Source organism: Carcharodon carcharias, chromosome 4 (assembly GCF_017639515.1).
Source record: "Carcharodon carcharias isolate sCarCar2 chromosome 4, sCarCar2.pri, whole genome shotgun sequence".
Classification (NCBI taxonomy): Eukaryota; Metazoa; Chordata; class Chondrichthyes; order Lamniformes; family Lamnidae; genus Carcharodon; species Carcharodon carcharias.
The window spans coordinates 115,089,291-115,114,595 of NC_054470.1; the positions used below are offsets into that span (position 1 = coordinate 115,089,291).

Sequence of the window (25,305 nt, forward strand, 5' to 3'; positions counted from 1 at the left end):
AATATTCCAAACGCTATACTGGGGACTTATTTATGAGGTGGCATGAACAAGAGAAAAACCAAGTCCCACTAAAGGCAATTTCTAACCAATGTTTCTTTTGCAAAGATGGAGCTTCCCTCTATTGCTGATGGCAGAGGCTTTCTTAATCTTCCCCAAAAACTGCACACTACAAGAGATGGCTCATACCACGTAGCATTCACTGCTTTGAAGACTTGTGTTTTTGTAATAAATTGCTCCATTGCCATCCCAATTCTGAGAATGAAGGTGTTGCTGAAAGGGACCCTGAGCCCCATTTCCCCTACATCACCACGACCACCTACTTCAAGCTCCATAACTCCGCCCACCTCCGCTCCTGCCCCAGTCCTTCTGCTGCTGAAAACCAGCTCACGCCCGAGGTAAATAGCCAACGATGGCGAAGTGAAGAAAAATCGGTGACACACAAGAGATCAGAATTGGAGCAATGCGGAGGTCTCAGAGGGCTAAAGGGCAGGAATAGGCTGCAAAGATGGGGAGGAGCAAGGCCATGGAGGGATTTGAACACGAGGGTGAGATTTTTAAATCTGAGATGTTGCTGGACTGAGAGCCAATGTAGGTCACCGAGCACAGAGGCTGGTTATAAACTGGACTTGGTCCATTTTAGGGTATGCAGATCAGAAGTTTGGGTGAAATCTCTTAATTGAGTGAAAAATTTCTTTCATCCTGGGGAAGATTTACTCTGTTTCATGTTTGTACTGAAATCAATATCACTTCTTTGAATATTTACATTTATGATCTTTCCTTCAAAAACCAAAATTGGGAAGAAATATCTCTCCGTTCCTGTGTAAGTTATCACTTGCTTTACCAGAGCTCTCAGCCAATTCAAACTTTCATTGAACTATGCAACCATTACAATCAGCATCACTCTCATCTCTAGGCCAGAGGTTGTGAGTTCAAGTCCCACCTCATAGATTTGAACACAAAATCTAAAGTGACACTCCAGTGCAGTACTGAGAGGGTGCTGTATCATTAGAGGGACCATAATGAGGGAGCACTGCACTGTCAGAGGTCCTGTCTTTGGGATGAGAAGCCCCTTCTGCCCTCTCAGGTGGATATAAAAGATCCCACAACACTATTTTGAAGAACAGCAGGGGTCTCCTGCCTAATATTCATCCCTCAACCAACATCACTGTAACAGATTCTCTGGTTCTGAACTCATTGCTGATTGTGGGACCTCTCTGCGTGCAAAATTGGCAAAGCAGTGACCACACTTCAAAAGTACTTATTTGTCTGTAAAGTACTTTGGTACTTCCTGAGACCATGAAGGTGCTATAGAAATGCAAATCTTTCTTCAATTGATGAATGTTCCTGAAAACACTTTAATTATTTAGAATTAATTATTCATTAGGGTTTAGAATGAGTCTTTCCTTACCTGTCCAGTGCTGTACTGGTGGGCATGCTTCTTGCAAATCCTCGAATTCCTGTCTTCTGGAAGTATGGAATGCAGCAGATATTTGCCGCAATCACGGCAACAGAGTCTGAGGGATTGACGAAGAAGCCATTCCTCCCAAGAATCATGTTACGGTCCTGTTAAGGGAAGAGTGACCTCCTTTAATTTCTGCAACTTATCCCTGTCTTAAATTCTGTCATTCACCTTCTCGATCCTATTCTCTAACAGCAAGGCAGAACTTATGGATCCCAACCAGCTGCCCAACACTCTTGTTCATTATTTTACCTGGATTCTGGGGAAAAGGAGACAATTGACCAACTTAAAGAGGAAGGCATGAAATAAAAGGTTTAATTTGACACATAAACCCTGTACTGCAGATGCATTGAGAGTCAGTCCGTTCAAACAGTATGTCTGCTACTGCTTCAAAGTTTCAATTAAGCAAGATAACTTCACAGCTAAGAAATGTCACCAATATTTATTTACTTATAGAGGTCCTTAAATGATTGTTTTGGTATTTCTTTCCAAATGTAAAAGAACAACAGCACACAAAGAGCTTCTATCGCGCTTCTCTCACATCTCTAGATCCTCAGAAATTGTGTGGAAAAAACATTAGATTTAAGGGGCATATTTCCTGCATTCACATGGGTTTCAAACAAAAAGCACTGAGTTGAGCGGTAGATAAAATGCTCATGATGAAATGGTTTCCTGCCATAATCTGTAAATAACAAACAACCTGTTAGCTTGCCTTGATGCTTAGTAAACATCTCACACATATTGCATTCAGAGCTCCATGGGTCTGAATACTGAGCAGAGTTTTTCTGGGTTAAGATAAGATGGACAAGCAGACAATCGGGATCAGCAGAGGTTCACATGCAGGAGAGCAATTAGAAGCTACTATCAAACAAGACAACCGGCTGATGTGGGGAAATATTGCATGCTCATTATTTTGTATTGTTGCACAAAGAAAGGTTGTACTGATTACATTAACCATACCCAACTGCAGTTGTTACTTTGCACATTGACTTGTCTGTGAAATAAAACTGCTTCATGATTCATCTGTGAACTTGCACTGACTTTCATTTTTCTCAATCTGCCTTCAGAAGATCGAAGTAACACACAGCAGGACATATGCAAAAGACACGGACACCCAGTTCAGATCACAAGGGGTCCTACAGTGCTGTCTCTGTTTCATGCTATGGTTTAATTAGGTATTGGGCAGTTCAGATACAACCCTGCAAAATACAAACATTTAGGCTACTAATGGGAACAACTAGTTTCCCTGTGAGTGAGAAAATATCCAAGGTAGACCATAAACTTATAAATGTTCTAACTGCAAGAAGAAAAATACTAATGGTAATAAATTTAGATAAAAACTATACCCCATCTCCATCGAAAGCTGCACCAAACCCATATTCTCCTCCTTTCATGGCCTCGAGTAGAGAGGTAGCGTACGTGAGATTTGGGTCTGGGTGCTGCCCACCAAAATCCTCCAGTGGGACACAATTGACAGCAGAGTTTGCAGGAGCTCCAAGCTCATCACAGAGTATCCGCCTCACATAGGGACCCATAACTAGAAGACAAAGAGCCATAAAAGGTCATTGTCCAATAATCTCTTTGATTAACATAAAGAATAAAAACTGGAGTGGGCCCTACAGCCCCTCAAACCTGCTCTGCCATTCAATAAGGTCAAGGCTGATTTTCTACATTAACTCTCCTTTCCCCCCGATTCCCACATCCCTTGATCCCCTTAGTGCCCAAAACCTACCGATCTCAGCCTCGAATATCCTCATCAACGGAGCAGCCACAGCTATCTGGGGTAGGGAATTCCAGATTCACAATCCTTTGATTGAAGAAATTTCTCCTCACCTCACCCCTAAATGGTGAGTCCCTTATCCTGAGACTGTGCCCTTAGTTCTAGTCTCTATTCAGGAGAAACTGCTTCTTGACATCTACCCTAACAAGTCATCTCACAATATTATATGTTTCAAAGTTACATTTGCGTGCTGATTAACAATTTGAATCGTCCAGTTAATGACAATCTTTCAAAATAGTCAATGCCCAACATTGGCATTTTTGAAGAGTATTAAATCATCATTCTGGCACTAATAATTTTGGTTTTGTCCTTTCAGCCCTTTCTAATGAAGCTCACTCATTCTGTGGAGAGTTTTTCAGCTTTTGTTATCCTTGTCACAGCTCAGACAGGGTTGTGATAGAGCAAATAAGGAGAAACTGTTTCGAGTGCCTTGTGGGCCAATAGCCAGAGGACACAGGTTTCAGGTAAGTGTCAAAAGAAACAGAGGCAGCGTTTTCGCTCCCATTTGTGTGAAGGCATGCTTCCTGGCATCACTGCTGAACAGCCTCGCTCTAATCTTAAAGTTACAGTCCCTTGTTCTGGATTCCCTCCACCAGGAGAAAATAGCTTCTCTCTATCTAGCCTATCAACTCCTTTATCATGTTAAACACCTCAACCAAATCATATTGTAATCTTCTACACTCAGGGAAATATAAACTGAATCTAAGCAACCTGTCCTTGTAATTTAACCATTTTAGACCTGATGTCATTCTAGTGAATCTGCGCTGCATTAAATGTCCTAGTGTACAGTGCAATGGTTGTCATCACACTCTTGTACGACAGCGAGACCTGAACTATATATCAGAAACACAGAAGAGAGCTAGAGAAATTCCATCATCAATACCTTGGCCACATCCTCTAGATTCAATGGAAAGGACTGGCGAACAAACATTATTGTCCTCTTAAAGCCAGCACACCAGCATTCAGGAAAAACTTCTGCAAAATCAACTTTCATGGACTGGACACTCGTGTTTGGATGACGAGGAAGCTTCTCACCAGCTAGGTCCCGTTTTCCTGACTCTCAAATGGCCAACATTCCAGCGCAGGACAAACAAAATGCTTCAAAAGACACTCTGAAGCTTTCCTTAAAGTGCAGCAGCATTGGTACCAATGACTGGGAAGAGATTGAGATCTATCTTTCAAAATAGCTGTATCACTCTTTGAATTGCAACATCCTAATGATCAGGCAGAGCAGCGGCAGAGAAGAAAATGAAGCAAATCCTGCACTCTGGATCCCACTGCCTCATGAGATGTCCTGTCCTGTGGGTTGAGAACCTGTTGACTCACATGATGACCCATGGCAGACCAAGACCATGACCCTGAGTAGATGTCATCCTTGAACTGAGGGACAGCCAATGACAATGATCCTTCTCGAGATTCAGTACCCACAAATCAATGTAGTAAAGGGAGATAAGAATAAACTCTTTGTCATGTGCATATTTTACCCATCTAGTTACTACATTTAAATAGCCATCATCAGCTTAGCAATGACGATGGGTCCAGTTAATTCACTCCACTGTTGTCGGTATAATCTTCTCTTTAACCTAAATATTAAACAAAATTAATAATTCAGGTTGAGGGCCATTTGATATCATCAGATACTGCACTACAGCTCAGTTAGAATCATAGAATCACAGTACAGCAGGAGGCCATTCAGCCCATTGAGTCTGCACTGGCTTTTTGAAGAGTAATCCAGTTAGTTTCACTCCCCTATTTTTTCCTCATCTCCCTGTAATTATTTCCCCTTTAAATAGTTATCCAATTCCCTCTTTAAAAACCATAAGTGAATCTGTTTCTACCACCCTATCAGACAGTGCATGCCAGATTCTAACCATTTATTATGTAAATAAGTTTTCCCTCATGTTGCCTCTGGTTCTTTTGCCAATCACCTTAAATCTGTGTCCTCTGGCTATCCATCCTTTAGCCATTGGGAACAGTTTCTCTTCGTTCACTCTATCTAACCCCTTCAGCCTTGACAAAATCTCCTCTTTTCCTTCTCTGCTCTAAGGAGAAGCTTTTCCAGTCTCTCCACATTAAGAGAAGTACTTCATCCCTCGTGCCATTCTCATAGACCCACTCCACACCCTCTCCAAGGCCTTGGCATCTTTGCTGAAGCATGGCACAGAATTGAACACAGTACTCCAGCTGGGGCTGAAACATGTTAGGGTAGACACCTGTCTCAGGTTGGGGGTGGCGGAGGGTGGAGGGGTGGGGGTGTGGGGGGGGTGGGGGGTTGGTGGTGTTGGTGGTGGGTAGGAGAGGAACAAAATGGATGCCTGATATCCACTTCAATTGTGGTCAATGAAGAGACCAAAATAAATTTCTAGTCTGTCATCTTTAGTAACCATTACATAATACTCTTTTTAATTTGGATTACTTATCTAAGCTCCCAACTAGGCAACTGAAAGGGTCAACAACAAAAAAAAAGTAAAATATGAAGCAATTGTAAATCCATTAGAAATAAAGCTAATACTTGCCTCCATGCATGGCGTCTATTCTTATTTTCAGTTGGTTGGGTCCAGTTAGTAATCCCTTGATAGCAGTGAAGTCAAACATGGTTCTCAGCATGTTGAGGTAAACTTCTACTGTGTCCACAATTTCAACTGGGAATGCAGAGGGGAATGATCAAGAGCTGATTATAACTAACATCATAGTGAGTAGCCTCTTGTGAGTAGCTCATTAATCAGGCATCAGCCCATCCCAAACTGTGTAGGTTATGAAGGAAAGCTAACCTTCCCTCAGCAACCCATAAAAATTGCACCATCAAGAATTTCTGTCTCACACTGAAAATTCCTCCAAGTCCACGCATGAGACATTGGTAGAGATAATTACTTCACTCGCTCTTGACCAGTAAGTGAGATCTCAAGGCAATGTCAGGTGCAGCATTTGAAAGATTGGGTTTGCAGCACTGCACTCAATCTACCTCCTGTACAGAAGGAGACACAGCAAAGGAAAAGAACTTTGAAAGATTGGGTTACGAGGATAAATGATTTGTGCCAGAGTTTGCAGCAGTGAATTTCCATTGTAGCTTGAAGTAATTATAAAAAGATATTATCTTACTGAGAGGAGCTTTGCAGTTTGTTGAAACTTTTCTCTCTGCTTCCTTCCAGTTTATCAAACTTAGCTGACATTCATAAACTGAATTCACTAGAGTAAATCTTGAAGAATACAATGGCAGAAAGCAATGTGTTCAAGTAACAATACACGTAAGGTTATAAGAGAACGACATTCACTGGAACATTCACATTTTCAAAGGAGCGAGCTGAATTTTCTGTGCAAATAACCTCACTGAAATTTTTCAAAAATGTTTACTCTTCTGCTTCTTGAAAGAAGCAAACCATCATATCCTACGATGTAAAATCTTTATTTAAACTGCCCTCTTAGTTCCCACTCTCCTGATCTCTATCAGCCATAAAGCCCCCACAGCCGAGAAACTCGTTGACCTGTGTTACTGCTCTCTAAACTAGCCACCCTGAGATGTATGAGAGTGATTGGGTATTGCTCTTTCTCCAGTATAATTCTCCTCTAATTCTGGCCTCTCGAGCACCCTGATTTTAATCATTCCACCATTGGCGGCCGTGCCTTCAACTGTCTGGGTCCTAAGCTCTGGAATTGCCTCCCTAAACCTCTCTACCTCTCTAGCTGTCTTTCCTTCTTTAAGACATTCCTTATATCCAACCTCTTATACTGATTAAGCTTTTGGGCATCTGACCTAATATCTCCTTAGTACCTTGGTGCCAAATTTTGCTTTACACAGGTGCAGGGTCTCAAAACTGGCACCATGAGAATGAGTCAATACTGGTTTTCAGACCTTACCGGTTTTTGGGCTGGGTGGTTCGGGCCAGGTAGGGCAAGGTCAAGTGTCACTAGGACCACTTGGAGCACAAGGATAGACTGGCGCCTGTAGATGATAACTAGTCAGCGTACCACAATGCCAATGCAGCACTGAACTGAACAAGAAAGCAAAATATTTCAATATCCAATAATAATTAACGTTCATGCATGGCAGCTTAACAGAATGTCTGGTTTTTGGACATTGCTGGTATTCAGATAGATAGATCTGAGACACCACCTGTAATGCTTCTCTTGGGATGTTTTATTACTTTACAGGCACTATAAATATATTATTAGCAATATTGCCTTGTTGGCCGTACAATGGTGTGAAGTGTTGAAAGGTCAATCTCTCGTTGTTGTAATACTACATTTACTCCAAAGCTGAACAATTGCACTGCTCATCCTTTTCCCTTTGTTTGTGTTTACCAAGATAATGGAACTCACTACAAAGGCAAAATGCTGCAAATGCTGGAAATCTGAAATCAAAACCGAAAAAGTGCTGGAAACACTCAGCAGATCAGGCAGCGTCTATGGAGAGAAACAGAATTAACGTTTCAGTTTGTTGAGTTTTCATCAGAACTGGAAAAAGTTGGGGTTGTTTTAGGTTTTAAGCAACTGTAGAGCCCTGCCCTTTCAATTCTCTGCCGCACTCCCACTCTAACCTCTCTGTCCTCGGCCTCCTGAACTGTTCCAGTGAAGCTTAACGTAAGCTTGAGGGACAGCAGCTTATCCTTTGATTCCACACTACACAACCTCTCGGACATGGCACCGAGTTCAGCAATTTCAGACCATGAATCTGCCTCCATTTTCCAGGTAGCAGTAATGATTTTACTGTCGTCATTTTCACTTTCTCCATTCGCATCTTTCGTTTCTTTACTTGTCCCATTAGCTTCCCCTTTTGCCTTATACGATCACCCTTTTAATTTCTCCTGCCTTCCACCCTATCACTAACCTTCCCTTTTCTTCTTCCCTATCCTCCCCTCTTCTCTGTGCTTGTTTAAAACCTGTTACATCTCCAATTTTTTACATTTCTGATGAAAGGTCATCAACCTGAAATGTTAACTCTGTTTCTCTCTCCACAGATAGTGCCAGACCTGCTGAGTATTTCCAGCATTTTCTGTTTTTAATAATGGATGTCATGGCCATGTAATGGAACACTTTTCCATTTTGGATATGTGTCAGCATCAAGCACTCCCTGATCACGCATAATAAAGCCAAACACAGCTTTGCCTTAATCCGGCCTTAATAGAGTATTCACCCTCCTGCTTCATTGTGATTTTTTCCACATCAGTCATCTGAACTAAATTAGCAATTTGTCATCAAATATTGAGCAAAAGTTATGCCTTGAATCTACTCACAACTCCAGCTTGGATTGAAACTGCTGAAATTAATTTTATGCAGTACTCATACGGACATCACGCACAGAAAGATTACACCATGCCAGCATATTGTGAATTGGTATCGTGGGTCAGTGATGGACAAACAATGTGAAAACCTGTGGGGGTTGAGTTCTTGATTATTCCTGATTGTTATATCAATTCTATCCATCAAGCTAGTGCAAAGGATCAGGGAATTTTAAGACGGAAGTGAGTTACACCTAAAGCCGCTTGTCATATGAATTCGCTTGTCCACAATCTTTTACACACTCTCCAATGCTCCTGGATCAGGCCCACCCACATCGCTGGCCCCATTCCCTAGGTCAACACTGGGAGGTTTCTCCAGTTGCATTGCTTTAGGAAGGCCCTTCATATTGTGCTCTGTTCCTTACAGGCACAAGGGCACTAAAAGGCATGTTTTTAAAGTCTCTCCATATCAAAAGCTATTTAGTTTTCAAAGACATTGACTGGTGTACATCAAGGAAACTATTAAATGGTTCAGTGTAGTTTTTTTGTTCAGATCATTTTAAATCAGGTTATTTAATAACAGTAGACTGTACTTCCTTATTAAAAATGCTTATAAGACCATAAGACATAGGAGCAGAAATTCGGCCATTCGGCCCATCGAGTCTGCTCCACCATTCAATCATGGCTGATAAGTTTCTCAACCCCATTCTCCCACCTTCTTCCCATAAACTTTGATCCCCTTACCAATCAAGAACCTATCTCGGTCTTAAATATACTCAATGACCTGGCCTCCACAGCCTTCTGTGGCAATGAATTCCATAGATTCACCACTCTCTGGCTAAAGAAGTTTCTTCTCATCTCTGTTCTAAAAGATCTTCCCTTTACTCTGAGGCTGTGCTCTCGGGTCCTAGTATCTCCTACTAATGGAAACATCTTCCCCACATCCACTCTACCCAGGCCTTTCAGTATTCTGTAAGTTTCAATCAGATCTCCCCTCATCCTTCTAAACGCCATCGAGTATAGACCCAGAGTCCTCAAACGTTCCTCATTTGTTAAGCCTTTCATTCCTTCGATCATTCTCGTGAACCTCCTCTGGACCCTCTCCAGGGCCAGAACATCCTTCCTGAGATACGGGGCCCAAAATTGCTCACAATTTTCTAAATGTGGTCTGACCAGAGCCTTATAAAGCCTCAGCAGCACATCCCTGCTTTTATATTCTAGTCCTCTTGAAATAAATTCCAACATTGCATTTGCCTTCCTAACTACCGACTCAACCTGCAAGTTAATCTTAAGAGAATCCTGGACTAGGACTCCCAAGTCCCTTTGCACTCCAGATTTCTGAATTCTCTCCCCATTTAGAAAATAGCCTATGCCTCTATTCTTCCTACCAAAGTGCATGACCTCACACTTCCCCATGTTGTATTCCATCTGTCACTTCTTTGCCCATTCTCCTAACCTATCCAAATCCTTCTGCAGCCTCCCCACCTCCTCAATACTACCTGTCCCTCCACCTATCTTTGTATCATCTGCAAACTTAGCCAGGATGCCCTCAGTTCCTTCATCTAAATCATTAATGTATAAAGTGAAAAGTTGTGGTCCCAACACAGACCCCTGCGGAACTCCACTAGTCACCGGCCGCCATCCTGAGAAGGACCCCCTTATCCTCACTCTCTGCCTCCTGCCAGACAGCCAATCTTCTATCCATGCTACTACCTTGTCTCTAACACCATGGGCTCTTATATTCCTGAGCAGCCTCCTATGCAGCACCTTGTCAAAGGCCTTCTGGAAGTCCAAGTAGATATCATCCATTGGCTCTACTTTGTCTAACCTACTCGTTACCTCCTCAAAGAATTCTAACAGATTTGTCAGGCATGACCTCCCCTTGATGAAACCATCCTGACTTTGCCCTATTTTATCATGCACTTCCAAGTATTCTGAAACCTCATCCCTAATAATGGACTCTAAAATCTTACCAACAACCGAGGTCAGGCTAATCGGCCTGTAATTTCCCATCTTTTGCCTCACTCCCTTCTTAAGCAGGGGGGTTACATTAGCAATTTTCCAGTCCACTGGGACCCTCCCTGACTCCAGTGATTCCTGAAAGATCACCACTAATGCCTCCACTATCTCTTCAGCTATCTCCTTCAGAACTCTGGGGTGTAATCCATCTGGTCCAGGTGATTTATCCAGCTTCAGACCTTTCAGTTTTCCTAGCACCTTCTCCTTGGTAATGGCCACCATGCTCACCTCTGCCCCCTGACTCTCTTGAACTTTGGGGATGTTACTCGTGTCTTCCACCGTGAAGAGTGATGCAAAGTACCTATTTAGTTCCTCTGCCATTTCTTTGTTCCCCACTACTACTTCTCCAGCGTCATTTTCCAATGGCCCAATGTCCACTTTTGCCTCTCTCTTATCCTTTATATCTCTAAAAAAACTCTTGCAATCTTCTTTTATATTACTGGCTAGTTTACCCTCATATTTAATCTTCTCCCTCCTTATTTCTTTTTTAGTTGTCCTTTGTTGGTCTTTAAAGGCTTCCCAATCCCTTGGTTTCCCACTACTCTTCGCTGCATTGTATGCTTTCTCTTTAGCTTTTATGCTGTCCCTGACTTCCCTTATCAGCCATGGTTGCCTCATTTTCCCTTTAGTATGTTTCTTCTTTCCAGGGATGAATTTTTGCTGTGTCTCCCAAATTACTCCCAGAAACTCCTGCCATTGCTGTTCCACTGTCTTTCCTGCTAGGCTCATCTCCCAGTCAATTCTGGCCAGCTCCTCCCTCCTCCCTTATCAAATCTGCCTCATTACACATCACTAAATCCAGAATTGCCTGTTCCCTAGTGCACTCCACCACAAGCTGCTCCAAAAAGCCATCTCGTAGACATTTCACAAATTTTTTTTCTTGGGATCCACTACCAACCTGATTTTCCTAGTCTACCTGCATATTGAAATCCCCCACGATCACTGTAACCTTGCCTTTCTTACACACTTTTTCTATCTCTTATTTTTATGTTAAACCCATTTTCAACTATATTAGTGAACCTGCACCAGGTTATCACTCTTAAATACATTAAGGAATATGTTTTAAAGGAGAAGAAAAAAGAAGAAATAATTCTAAAGACAGAAAGTGCTGGAAAAACCAGTAGGTCTGGCAGCATCTGTAGCTAGAGAAACTGAGTTAACATTTTGAGTCGAATATGACTTTCCTTCACAACTGAAGACAGGTATAAATAAATAGAAATGAATAGAAATAACTGTTTTATTATTCCACCTTATTGTGCTGGTCACAAATTACATTTGTGATTTTTAGCGCAATCATGATGCCTGACACTAGCCAATGCACTTTTAAGTCCATTTCGGGCACAAGCTCCTGTTTGCATCAAAAATGGAAATCTAAGCCCCTCTGACAGCAATTTTTCTGCCACGCCTTTGGTTCCAAACATATCAAAGAATGAAAACTGAAATTATTTTAAAAACTGTGTGTCTTCTGCATTGGGTGTACACAATAAATATTCCAAGGCAAATTAAAGCGGAGGGAATTCTCTGGAGAACCAGCTGTGTATGTAATTGGTGGAGAGACACATGCTTCTTCTCAGCAAGGCTTCCACAGCAGCTTCCAAACTCACAAATTCTACCACCTAGAATTAAAAATTCAGCAGACACATGGGAACACCACCATCTGGGAGTTCCCTTCCAAATCACTCACCATCTTGACTTGCAAATATATCGCCGTTCCTTCACTGTCGCTGGGTCAAAATCCTGGAACTCCCTCCCTAACAGCACTGTGGGTGTACCTACACCACATGGACTGCAGCGGTTCAAGAAGGCAGCTCACCACCACCTTCTCGAGGGTAACTAGGGATGGGCAATAAATGCTGGCCCAGCCAACATTGCCCACCAAGCAAAAAAAAAAAATTAAAGTAGGAGGTTGTACGAAACAATAGGAAGTGGTTAAGGTAAGAAGCTTAGACGCTCTTGGTTAAGTATGTGAGGGAAAAGGGAATTGAAAGACATGCTGAAAGGGTAAAATGAGATTGGTGGGAGAAAAGTCATGTGGAATATAAACAACAGCCCAGAATAGTTGGGCTGAATGGCCTTTTTCTGTGATGTATATTCTATGTGATAACATGCAAGCCAATGATATGAAACTGTGCTAACATTAAAGCTACCTTCAAACAATTCCAGATGCTGTACTCTTGCCTGACATGCTAATTGGTGTTAGGCTTTGCTAGATGGACAGTGGGTGATGCACTTAGACTAGAAGCAGCTGAATCCAACACCTGTGTAGCCTCAATCATACCATCGCAAGTATACAGGTCACAGGTCAGTCAACATTTCTAGTCAGTTATTTCTACAGTTATTTATTTCTTTACTAAGGTTGCTGCTGCCAGGTTTACAAGTGAGGCTTTCTCTGCATCTGCCTCAGCACTTAAACAAACTTATAAGATTGTTAACATGTCCGCTGCAGTATTGATGATAACTCTCAAAGCAGCTTTCTTTGTAAACCTTTGCTTGTTATTTGGCAATTTGAGAACCTAGCAAATTAGCATATGTTATAGAGTCATTATGGCATAGAAGGAGGCCATTCAGCCCATCAAATCTGTGACACCTTGAAGATATTAAACTCGAAAGGGAGCACAGTACAAGGTTATCGGGCTGATCAAACCAATTTTTTTGTATTCATTCATGGGGTGTGGGCGTTGCTGGCTAGGCCAGCCTTTATTGCCCATTCCTAATTTCCCTTGCACAGAGGGCATAGTCGACTACGTTTGCTGTGGGTCTGGAGTCACACATAGGCCAGACCAGGTAAGGACAGCAGCTTTCCTTCCCTAAAGCGCATTAGTGAACTAGATAGGTTTTTACAACAATTGGCAATGGTTTCACGGTCATCATCGGACTTACTGAGTTCAAATTTCACCATCTGCCGTGGTGGGATTTGAAACCAGGTTCCCAGAACACCACCTGGGGTCTCTGGGATGCTAGTCCAGTGACAATGCCACTATGTCACTGCCTCCCCAACTAGGTATCAATCATGGTTCAGTGGCAATGCTCCCACCTCCAGGTAATGAAGGTCACACGGTTTAAGGTCCACTCCAGCAGCTTACGCACAAAATCTAAGCTAACGCCCTGGTGCAGTACTGGGGGAACGCTGCACTGTCAGAAGTCTGTTTTTCAGCTGGGTTGACAAACCAAGACCCTGCCTGCCTTCTTAGGTGAACATAAAATGTCTTATGGCCACTATTTTGAAGCAGTGAAATTAAATAAAATTCTACACCGAGTCACATAAGGAGATATTAAGAAAAGGGACCACCAATAGCTTGGCTAAAGGGATAGGTTTTAAGGAGTTTAATTATAGGCAAATGGAGGAGGCAGAAAGATTTAGGGGAGGAATTGTGGATCTTGGAGTCAAGACAGCTGAAAGCATTGCTGCTAACGGTGTGATGAAGGAAATTAGTAACAGGCAAGAGGCTGGAATTGGTGGCAGGACAGAGGTCACAAGGGGTTGCGGGCCTGGAGGAGGTTACAGGGGTCAGGATGACAGATTGGGATAGGTTAGTTCTGCTATTGAGAGGTGTGGAACTTCAGTAGCCCTTTTCCAACACCATGGCAAACGTCCTCCCATTAATATCAGGAATGTTAGTGCAAGACCTCAGATCAAATTACTGGGGCAATCAGGGGGAAAAAAAGGTTACAAGATCTGGAAGAGAAATGAAAGGATAAATGTGGAGGAGAAACAGACAGGAAGGGGAAAATGGATGACAGGATGAGGAAAATAGAGGAAATAAAAGACAGAAAAGAGAAGAAAAGAGGCAGGGTGGGGAAAATAGAGAGAAAAATGAAAAAGACACAGCAGAAAGAATATTATTAAATTTAAAAATTCCCACAGATACATATCTCCAAACCTTCAGGGAGGTTTAAGATTTCTCTTAGAAATTAATTTCAATTCAGGTGAAATTGGAAAGCTCTCATCAGCTTATATTTTTCTCAACCCTTCAATACTTTCGGAAGTTAAAGCTTCAAATGGATTGGGTTTCCAGAAAACGCAACACTTTGAGGTCAGCCTTGTAGCAAGTTTCAGTACATCTGCTCCACAAGATGCAGAACTGACCCCCAGTGAAAGACAGGTATTTCAGGAATTGTCTGTTATGATGCAGGTTGATTCACACGAGTGCATTTGGGTTAATTCTCCTTCCCTTGTGTACAGGCAGTCACTGGTTCCAATCAACAGCAGGATTTGATTGAAATCTGCCACTGATGGGCATGTCAGCGGCCAATTGACTGCAGCTGTCTCATGTCACATCCACTCAGCACTGTCTCAAGGAAGTACGGACCAAGAGGGAGTCAGAGGTATGTGACCTTTCAACCCTCAGGAGCCACTTGCAATCTCCTGCCAGTGTAACAGCTGCATGAAGATTGCTGAAACTTATCTCTGCTTCACTCAGTCTCACACACGCACAAACACAGGGGTCTTTTTCACTCCCTTCAACTGGCATTAACTGAAGGGCAGTGACCTCAGAACGGGGCCGTTAGTCTCACTGTCCAATTAACAGCAGTGATTGGTCTGCCACTCTTTTGAAAGGGCCCCACAGGTGCCTAAAGCACAATCTGTTTCAGGCAAGAGGCTCCTTTTATTATGGAAACCGGGGTCCTTTGATACATGGAAACCGGGGTCCTTTGATACAAATAGGATTACATTTTACGTTGTAAAAGACCAGAGCTTTGGATATGCTCACAGGGACCAGTTTAACAGGTGATAGAAGAGAAGAGACATTTACATAGAAATAGGAGGCCTGTGACCCCTCAGCCCTGTTCCACCATTCAATTGGATCTGTATCTTAGCTTCATCTACCCGCCTTGGTTCCAAATCCCTTAATACCCTTACCTATCAAAAATCCATCAATCTCAGTTTTGAAATTTTCAATTGACTCCTAGTTTCAACAGCTTTTGGGGGAGAGAGTTCCAGATTTCCACTCCCCTTTCTGTGAAGAAACGCTTCCTGACATCACCCCGGAAAAGCCTGGCTCTAAGCTTAAGGTTCTGCCCCCTTGTTCTGGACTCCCCCAACCAGAGGAAATCACTCTTTCCATTTACCCTACCAACTCCTCTAATCATCTTAAATACCGCATTTCAATCACTCCTCAATCTTCTATCCTTGGGGGAATACAAGCCTCGAATGTGCAGCCTGTCCTCACAATTTAACTAACTTAACTTACATCCCTGTTGGTCATGTTTTAATTTAGTCGACCAGTGGGGAACGAGGGAGCTCATGAAAATAATTTTGTCTTCATGTGCCCTGGGGCACCTGCTATCACACTATCCACCTCACCACCCCATCCCAATCCTCCTTGCAGGGGGCAGCTCTCGTCTCAATTCCCAGAGGGTGATTTGATGAGCTGTTGATTGGCAAACCTTGCAGTTCACTTGGTGAATGTGACTGAGGAATGGAACCTCAAAATCACAATTCAGTCGGGGGAGGGGGCATGGCGAGTCAGCAGGTAACAAAGAAAGAACTTACATTTATAAAACACCTTTCACAACCTCAGGACATCCCAAAGTGCTTTACATCCAATGAAGTACTTTTTGAATTTAATTGCTGTTGTAATGCAGAAATGCAGCAGACAGTTTGCACATAGCAAGCTCCCACAAACTGCAATGCAACAATGACAAGGTAATCTATTTTTGTGATGTTGATTGAGAAATAAATATTGGCCAGGACACCAGAGAGAACTCCCCTGCTCTTCTTCAAAATAGTGTCACAGGATCTTTTACATTTGCTTGAGAGGGAAGATGGGGCCTCAGTTTAATGTCTCATACATGACAATTGCAATGTAATATGGATAAGTGTGAAGTTATCCACTTTGGTTGGAAAAAACAGAATGGCAGAGTATTATTTAAATGGTGATGGATTGGGAAATGTTGATGTACAAAGGAACCTGGGTGTCCTTGTACACCAATCACTGAAAACAAGCATTCAGGTGCAGCAAGCAGTTACTGAGGCAAATGTATGTTGGCCTTCATTGTGAGAGGACTTGAGTACAGGAGCAAAGATGTCTTACTGCAGCTGTACAGAGCCCTGGTGAGACCACACCTGGAGTATTGTGGGCAGTTTTGGCATCCTTACCTGAGAAAGGATATACTTGCCATAGAGGGAGTGCAGCGAAGATTCACCAGACTGATACCAGGGATGGCAGGATTGTCGTATGAGAGATTGGGTCGACTGGGCCTGTATTCACTGGTGTTTAGAAGAATGAGAGGGGATCTCATTGAGAGTTATAAAATTCTGACAGGGCCGGACAGACTGGATGCAGGGAGAATGTTTCCCCTGGCCATGGGGTCTAGAACTGTGGAATTCTCTACCACAGAAGGCTGAGGAGGCCAAATCACTGAATATACTGAAGAAGGTAATAGGCAGGTTTCTAGACATAAAGGGGTCAAGGGGTGTGGGGAGAAAGTGGGAGTATGGTGTTGAGATAGAAGATCAGCCATGATCACATTGGATGTGAGAGCAGGTTCGAAGGGCCAAATGACCCACTCCTGCTCCTATTTTCTACCTTGCTGTATAAAAGACAGCACCAGGATAGTGTAGTACTCCCTCAGTGTCAACCTGGAATTTGTGCTCAAGCCCCTGGAGTGAGACTTAAACCCAAAATCTGACTCAGAGGTGAGACACTCAGATAGTGAGCTATCCACTGAGACATTGTTGACAAATGGGCAATGGTTGTGATCAGTTCTAAACTTAATCTTTGAATCCAAATCAATTTGGATTGAATAACCTACCTTCAGAATTTTGTACTATTTTAAACAGTTCAGCTCAACCCTCCCTTTAAAGAAAAATGCCAACACATACGCATGGTCGCTGCTTATTAATCCACTCTGCACTTGCACTCCACTGGCAATAACAGGGTTAAAGTCTACATGTCTCTATGTCCCACATCTTGGCAATAGTTGGGACAAAGTTACCAACAACTTTTCAAGTTTATTGCCCTAAATTAAGTTAATCAAAATGTTTTTTGTCAAAGTAAATTGGGGAAATGATAGGTGAGGAAACTTTGTCCATAGCATGTTGTGAACTTAAGATTCAGCAAAGTACTGGCCAGCTTATTCAACCACAGAGAAATACTGGGGCCAGGATCTTGTAGAGGCGACAGGGGTCTTGTTAACTGGCTGGGGAGCCGGCGAGACCCCCGCACTGTCTCTTTTCGAGAAGCCCCGCTACATTTTATGTCAATCAGGTATTTTACTGGGCAACTCTGTCCATGGGATCAAGGACCCGCCGAGAGCTGCTGGCCAATCAGAGGCCAACAGTCCTTCTGTACTCAGCAGTGTCACCGGGGAGGTGGTGGCTGCTGCCAGAACTACACCCACTCAAGGCCTCAGAAAGAGAAGGGACTCAGGCACAGGTGAGTGATGGCAGGAGTGCAGATTGTGGGGTGGGGAGGGGGGGTGAGTGGGGAAGGGGGCTTGGCACCGAGGGGAGGGGTTTGGCTCACCTTAGAGCCACTGGCGGCGATGCAGGAAGGCCATCGACAGGCCTTCTGCCACAGACTTAATCAGGGTAGAGGTGGGAGAGGGATGGGGTTCCCACCTGGCACCTTCCCGTCTGATTAAATGCCCCCCACCAACCCCACCAACCACCAGGAGAGGGCAGAAGATCAAAAGATTCTACCTTGGGCTGCGGAGTTTTGAATTAAACGGGATGGATTCTGCATCAAGATCCTGGAACTCCCTCCCTGGCACCACATGCACTGCAGAAGGCAGCTCACCATCACCTACTCACGGACAATTAGGGATGGGCAATATTTGCTGACCTTGCCAGCGACGCTCATACCCCATGAACCAATAACAAAGGGGATAATAAACTTTGCCTAACAGCAAAACTGATGTGTCGAGATTTACTGCTCCTTATACAAACTGCCCGATCTTTATTTTAAGTTGGAAGTCTAGCCACAATAGGAACCACATCTCAAAGTTACCACCAATTTAAACGTTATGAGAAATGTGTTGCTTTTTCAAGTCCAGTTTACAAAAGGACACACAAGAATTTGAAGGTGTTAGTGATTATGAAAACAAATTCTGAAATCAATTCAAATAGCAACTGTAAATGTTCAATGAAGCAAACTTCCAATTTATCCATTGAATTTGAAAATAGCAGTGATCATGGCAATATCAGGAACTAAATTAGCCCTCACCAGTGGTTTTGAAGCAGGAAGTCCTCCCCAGTTTCCCAAGCCATGATCTATCCTCAACCTATATCAGTGAAAGGTATTGTCCAGCCATTATAACATGGCTGTTTGTGGGATCTTGCTGTGTGCTTCACTTGAACCGTGCTGGGACCAGTGTCCTGGCAAATCAAATAGCTAGGGCTGTAGAGAGGGCTTTATACTAAGTAAAGTGGGGGAGGGTTATGGAGAGGGGATACGTAGGCATAAAAAGCAAAAGGACATGGAAGCATTGCAGGGCAGCTATTTAGGTAATGACATCCAGAGTGTGACAGGAAGGGACAGAGTGTACAAACATAAAAAAACAGCAGCAAATAGAGTGAAGGGAGGGGGGCGGGAATGGTAAAAAGGCAAAATTAATGGCTCTTTACTTAAATGCACGCAGTATTCAGAGCAAAATAAATGAACTAACAGCACAAATAGATGTTAATGGGTATGATCGTATTGTCATTATGGAGACATGGTTACAAGGAGACCAAAGCTGGGAACTAAATATTCAGGGGTATGTGGTCTTTTGAAAGGATGGGGAAGAAGGAAAGGGTGGTGGGGTAGCTTTGTTAGGACGGGGTGCAATAAGTATGATAGCAAGAAATGATCTTGGATCAGAGGATGTAGAACCCATATGGGTGGAGGTAAGAAATAACAAGGGGAAGAAGATACTGGTTGGAGTAGTCGTTAGGGCCCCTAACAGTAGCTTTCCTGTAGGACAGAGAATAAATCAGGAGATAATGAGGGCATGTAAAAAAGGCAGTACATTAATCATGGGTGACTTTAATCTTCATGTTGATTGGGAAAATCAAATTGGCAGAGGTAGCCACGAGCAAGAATTCACAGAGTGTATTCAAGACAGTTTCCTAGAACAATATGTTATGGATCCAACCATGGATCAGGCTATATATTTGGTAATATATAATGAGGCAGGTTTAATAAATGATCTCAGAGTAAAAGATTCCCTAGGAAATAATGACCATAACATGGTAGAACTTAGCATTCAGTTTTAGAGTGAGAAACTTGGGTCAGAAACAACTGTGTTAAACTTAAGTAAGGATAATTACAAAGGAATGAGGGCAGAGTTGGCTGGAGTGGACTGGGAAAGGAATTTAGCAGAAAAGATGGTTGCTGAACAATGGCAGGTGTTTAAGAAAATAGTTTATCACTCTCAACAAAGATATATCCCAGTGAGGAAGAAGGATACCAGGGAGGGGGTAAACCAACCATGGAAGTTAAGGATAGTATCAAATTGAAAGAAAAAACTTGCAACATGGCAAAGATTAGTGGTAAGCCAGAGGATTGGGAAAATTTTAAAAACCAACATCAGATGACCAAAAAACAATAAAGAGGAAGAAAATAAACATAAAGGGTGAGCTAGCAAGTTATATAAAAATGGACAATAAGAGCTTCTTTAAATATATACAAAGGAAGTGAGAGGCCAAGGTGAACATAAGCCCCTTATACCTGAGGTCAACCTAGTGAACCTTCTCTGGACTGCTTCCAATGCCATATACCTTTCCTTATATAAGGGGATCAAAACTGTTCACAGTATTCTAGGTGTGGTCTAACTAGTGCCTTGTATAGTTGTAGCAAGACTTCCCAATTTTTATACTCCATTCCCTTTGAAATAAAAACCAACATACTATTTGTCTTCCCTATTACCTGCTGAACTTCTATGATAGCTTTTTGTGATTCATGCACGAGGACCCCCAAATCCCTCTGTGCTGCAACTTTCTTCAGTCTTTCTCCTTTTAAATAATATTCAGCTCCTCTATTCTTCCTACCAAAGTATATAACCTCACATTTTCTCACATTATATTCCATCTGCCAAGTTTTTGCTCACTCACTTAACCTGTCTACATCTCTCTGTAGACTGTATCCCCCGTAGGCTCTGTCGTCCTCACCACTTGCCTTCCCACCTATTTTTGTGTCATCGCAAACTTGGCAATAGTACATTCACTTCCCTCATCCAAATCATTAATATATATTGTAAATAACTGTGGCCCCTGCACTGATCCCTGTGACACTCCACTAGTTATAGGTTGCCATCCTGAAAATGCCTCCCTTATCCCAACTCTCTGTCTTCTATTAGTAAGCTAATCCTCTATCCATGCTAATATACTACCTCTAACACCATGGGCTCTTATCTTTTTAAGTAGCCTTATTGAATGCCTTTTGGAAATACAAATATATTACATCTATTGGTTCCCCTTTATCTATCCTGCTTGTTAACTCCTCAAAGAATTCTAATAAATTTGTCAGGCATGATTTCTTCTTCATGAAGCCATGCTGACTCTGCTTGATTATTTAATGCATTTCTAAATGCTCTGCTATTACATCCTTTATAATGGACTCTAACATTTTCCCAATGATGGATGTTAAGCTAATTGGCCTATAGTTACCTGTTTTTGTCTCCCTCCCTTTTTGAATAAGGGTGTTACATTGGCAGTTTTCCAATTCTCTGGGAGTTTTTCAGAATCTAAGGATTCTTGGAAGATTACCACCGGTGCAACCATTATCTCTGTAGCTATTTCCTTTAATATCCTAGGATGCAACCCATCAGGTCCAGGGGAATAATCGGCCTTTAGCCCCATCAGTTTCCCTAATACTTTTCTCTAATGATAGTTATTGCATTCATTTCTTTCCCACCTTTTGCCCCTTGATAATTTAGTATTTTTGGAATGCTATTGGTGTTTTCTACCATGAAGACTGATGCAAAGTATTTATTCAATTCCTCTTCCATTTCCTGGTTCCCCATTATCATTTCCCCAGCCTCATACTTAATTTACTACAAAGTACTTTGGGACACGCTGAGGTTGTGATAGGCACTATAGAAATGCAAGGCTTTCCCTCTGTTATTTGTATTAGAAATGTTTGCATTCCCTGTAATGGGAACAGAAAGTGGTGAAAACAATTTGTTTAAAGAGTTTGCTGAAAGCACCACATAAAAACAAGAACAAATATAACATTTCAAGGACTCGCTGGACAAAAGATGCAATAATTGGGACTCAAAGTGACAAACACTCCAGGGGATTCATGGCACAACTGCTGGTATATCTGGTTAAATCAGGACTAGTGTCCTCATTGATGACTGGAAGATGTCAATAATCACATCATTCCATGAGGAGAGGATTATGGATAAGAAACAAAAACTGAAAATGCTGGAAAAACTCAGCAGGTCTGACAGCATCTGTGGAGAGAGAAACAGAGTTAACGTTTCGAGTCAGTTGAAGGAGAATCATATGGACTTGGAATGTTAACTTGGTTTCTCTCTCCACAGATGCTGTCAAGCCTACTGAGTTCTTCCAGCATTTTCTGTTTTTATTTCAGATTTCCAGCATCTGCAGTATTTTGCTTTTATATTATGGATAAGAACTTGTTGCACCCATTTCTTCACACCCAAGATGCCAGAGAAGGTCATATAAGAGCAAGTGAAGGAATTTAATCTCCGTATCACTAAAAACAGCACATTCAAAAAAAGAGAAAGCAAATAATTTACAATCCTAGGAACAGAAGATCAAACAAAGGCTTTCTATATAAACAAGGAAAAGAAAAACATCCATTTATCTAGCACTTTTATAACCTCTGACATTCCAAAGCGTTTTACAGCCAAAGAAGCATTTTTGAAGCGTAGTCACTGTTGTAATGTAGGACACATGGTAGCCAATTCATGCACAGCAAGTTCCCACAAATACCAATGCAATAGGTAATCTGTTTCAGAAATGTTGCATGAATATTGGCCTGGATAGTGCTGTGGCATTTTCAAGTAGCACTTTGGTTTAGTCGCATGACCACCTGAATGTGTATACAAGGCCTCAGTTTAATGGTACATCTGAAAGATAGCACCTCTGACAATGCAGCACTCTCTCGCTGGGGGTGTTAACCTAGCTGTTTGTGCTCCAGTCTCCGGAGTGCGACTTGAACCCACAGCCTTCAGACTCAAAAGACTAGAATTTTCCAGCTCCTCACGTCAGCAGGAGCTTCTGGTCCCACTGATGTGAACGGAAATTTCAATGGCTCGCCTGGCCCCGCTGTGGGGGAACCCGCCATGGGCGCGGGGGTGGGGGTTGCTTGTAGTTTCCGGCCAAAGTTACAAGTGCTGCCAACTGAGCCATAGTCAACAACTAAAATCCTGACCCAATTATTATAGAAAACTAACCTGAAAATGGCAACATGCAAGTCCTTCATAAAGCTTGTACCTGGCAGACATTCCAAAGAACAACAATCTTTGTGCCAAAGCTGCAGACAATCTGCTATTCCTGTCCCTCATCTTTAACTTTCTAAACACACCTTGGCTCCCATTCAAGAATTTCTGAATGGAAAGATGTTACTTTGCTAAACCGTTAACAACCTTTCAAACATTCAGATGGGAAAGGAAGATGCAATCCATTCCCCTGGAATCCCAAAGCTGCTCCAGTTCTCTTTCAAAATGAGGCAGGTTAGGAGCGCTTGGTGAAATTCCTCTCACAAAGGTGACTGCTCAGACAAATTTAGAATTGAAATAAAAGTAAAAAAAGAAACACTCATCAGGTCAGCATCTGCTGCATTTTGCTTTTGGATTCGAATTGGAGTTGGTTGCAGAGTTATACACAATCCCACAAAATACCTCTGAAGGGTTTGAACTTGTTCTCCAGATCAAATTCTTGCCTGCCCAGTCGAGAAAGGTTTATTCTCAGATCAGGACAGATGGCAAACTCTTCTATAGTTTTACTAATCTGGTAGATCTTCTCTGTCACTGACTCAGGAGCTGGACCTGCAAAAACAAAGGAGAGAGTACAATTAGTTAAAAACTGAATGAACCTTAAACGTAGAGACTTGAAATGAGAAAGGGAAGCAGCTCTGATCTATTTCTACAGGTCATTCACTGGGTTTATAGAACAAGGGTGAAAACTTAACTTTGTATAGTAACAAACATACTAGCTCCTAAGGTGACATGGTCCTTCCCGCTCATTTTCAGACGAGAGGTTCTGAGCTTTCAAAGAACTGATGAATTTTTTTTTCAATGAACTTCACTTGATGCTTCTCCAAAATCTCTGTGATCCTCCAATTCTGGCCTCTTGCATATTCCCAATTTTAATTGCTCCACCACTGGCAGATGTGGAATTAACCTCCCTAAATATCTCCGCCTCTCCGCTGCCTCCTTTCCCTTGTAATCTATCTCCTAGATTAGCAATTGTTCAGTGGTTTTCACCAACTCAGGATGTTCCAAAGCACTTTACAGCCAATGAACTACTTTGAAAGTGTAGTCACTCTTGTAATGTAGGAAATGCAGCATCCAATTTGCGCACAGCAAGATCCCACAAAGGCAACATGATAATGACAAGATTATTTGTTTTAGTGATGTTAATTGAGGGTGAAATATTGGCCAGGACATTGGAAAGGAATCCTCTGCTTTTCTTCAAAATAGTGTCTGTCAGGATCTTTTATATCAACATGAGAGAGCAGACAGGGTCCTGTTTTGATGTCTCATCTGAAAAACAGCAGTGCAGCACTCCCTCAGTACTGCACTGGCCTTGTAACAAAACATGAATTAATATAGCACCTTTAGCAGGGTAAAATGTCACACAGGGTTTTATAGGAGTGATTATCAAACAAAATCTGACATCATGACAGATAAGAAGATATTATGACAGGTATCCAAAAGCTTGATCAAAGGGGTAGGATTTAAGGAGTGTCTTAAAGGAGAAGAAAGAGGTAAAGAGGAGGGAATTCCAGAGCTTAACACCAAGGTATGCTGAAGGCATGGCTGCCAATGATAGAGCAATTAAAATCAGGGATGCACAAGAGAATTGAAGAAGTGCAGAGATCTCGGGGGGTCGTAGGGCTGTAAGAGATTGCAGAGGTAGGGAGGGGCAAAACCATGAAGGAATTTGAAAACAAGGGTGAGAATGTTAAAATCGAAGAGTTGCCTGACTGGGAGTGAATGTAGATAAGCGAGCACACAGATAATATGTGAACGGGACTTAGGATCACAAAATGGTTACAGTACAAAAGGTGGCCATTCAGCCATTTGTGTCTGTGTCAGTTCTCTGCAAGAGCATCTCAACTAGCCCCACTCCCCTGCCTTTTTCCCATAACCCAGCAATTTTTTTCTCTTTAGATAGTTATCCAGATCCCCCTTGAAAGCTCCGATTGACCCTACCTCCACAACGCTCTCAGGCAATGCCTTCAACCTTCTAACCACACGCAGCATAAAAATGTTTTTCCTCATGCCGCCTTTGGTTCCCTTACTGTTCACCTTAAATCAGTGTCATCTGGTTCTCAACCCTTTGGTCAATGGGAACAGCTTCTCTCCATCTTCCCTATCCAGGCCCTCATGATTTTGAACACCTCAATCAAATCTCCTCTCAGCTCTATGCATATAACTGAAGTTCCTCATCCCTGGAACCATCCTCATAAAACCTTTCTGCACCCTCTCGAAAGCATTCCCATCCTTCCTAAATTGTGGTGCCTAGAATTGGACACAATACTCCAGTTGAGACAGAATCAATGTTTTATACAGGTTCACTATAACTTCCTTGATTTTGTACTCTATTTATAAAACCCAGGATTCCATATGCCTTATTAACCACTTTGTCATCTGCCCTGCTACCTTCAACAATTTGTGCACATATAAGCCTCAGGTCTCTCTGTTCCTGGCCC

The 25,305-nt window shown here is 42.4% G+C and overlaps 1 protein-coding gene across 1 annotated transcript in view; it reads right to left on the reverse strand.

The window, feature by feature from the left end:
* The window catches only part of pgm5 (phosphoglucomutase 5), a 159,943-nt gene that overhangs the window by 93,939 nt on the left and 40,699 nt on the right, over window positions 1-25,305 (reverse strand). Inside the window, exons 3-6 of the mRNA XM_041186473.1 lie at window positions 23,270-23,416; window positions 5,756-5,881; window positions 2,806-2,996; window positions 1,409-1,563 (exon numbers count right to left, since the gene is read on the reverse strand). Coding sequence (XP_041042407.1) covers window positions 1,409-1,563; window positions 2,806-2,996; window positions 5,756-5,881; window positions 23,270-23,416 — 619 coding nt within the window. The remainder of the gene's footprint in view (window positions 1-1,408; window positions 1,564-2,805; window positions 2,997-5,755; window positions 5,882-23,269; window positions 23,417-25,305) is intronic.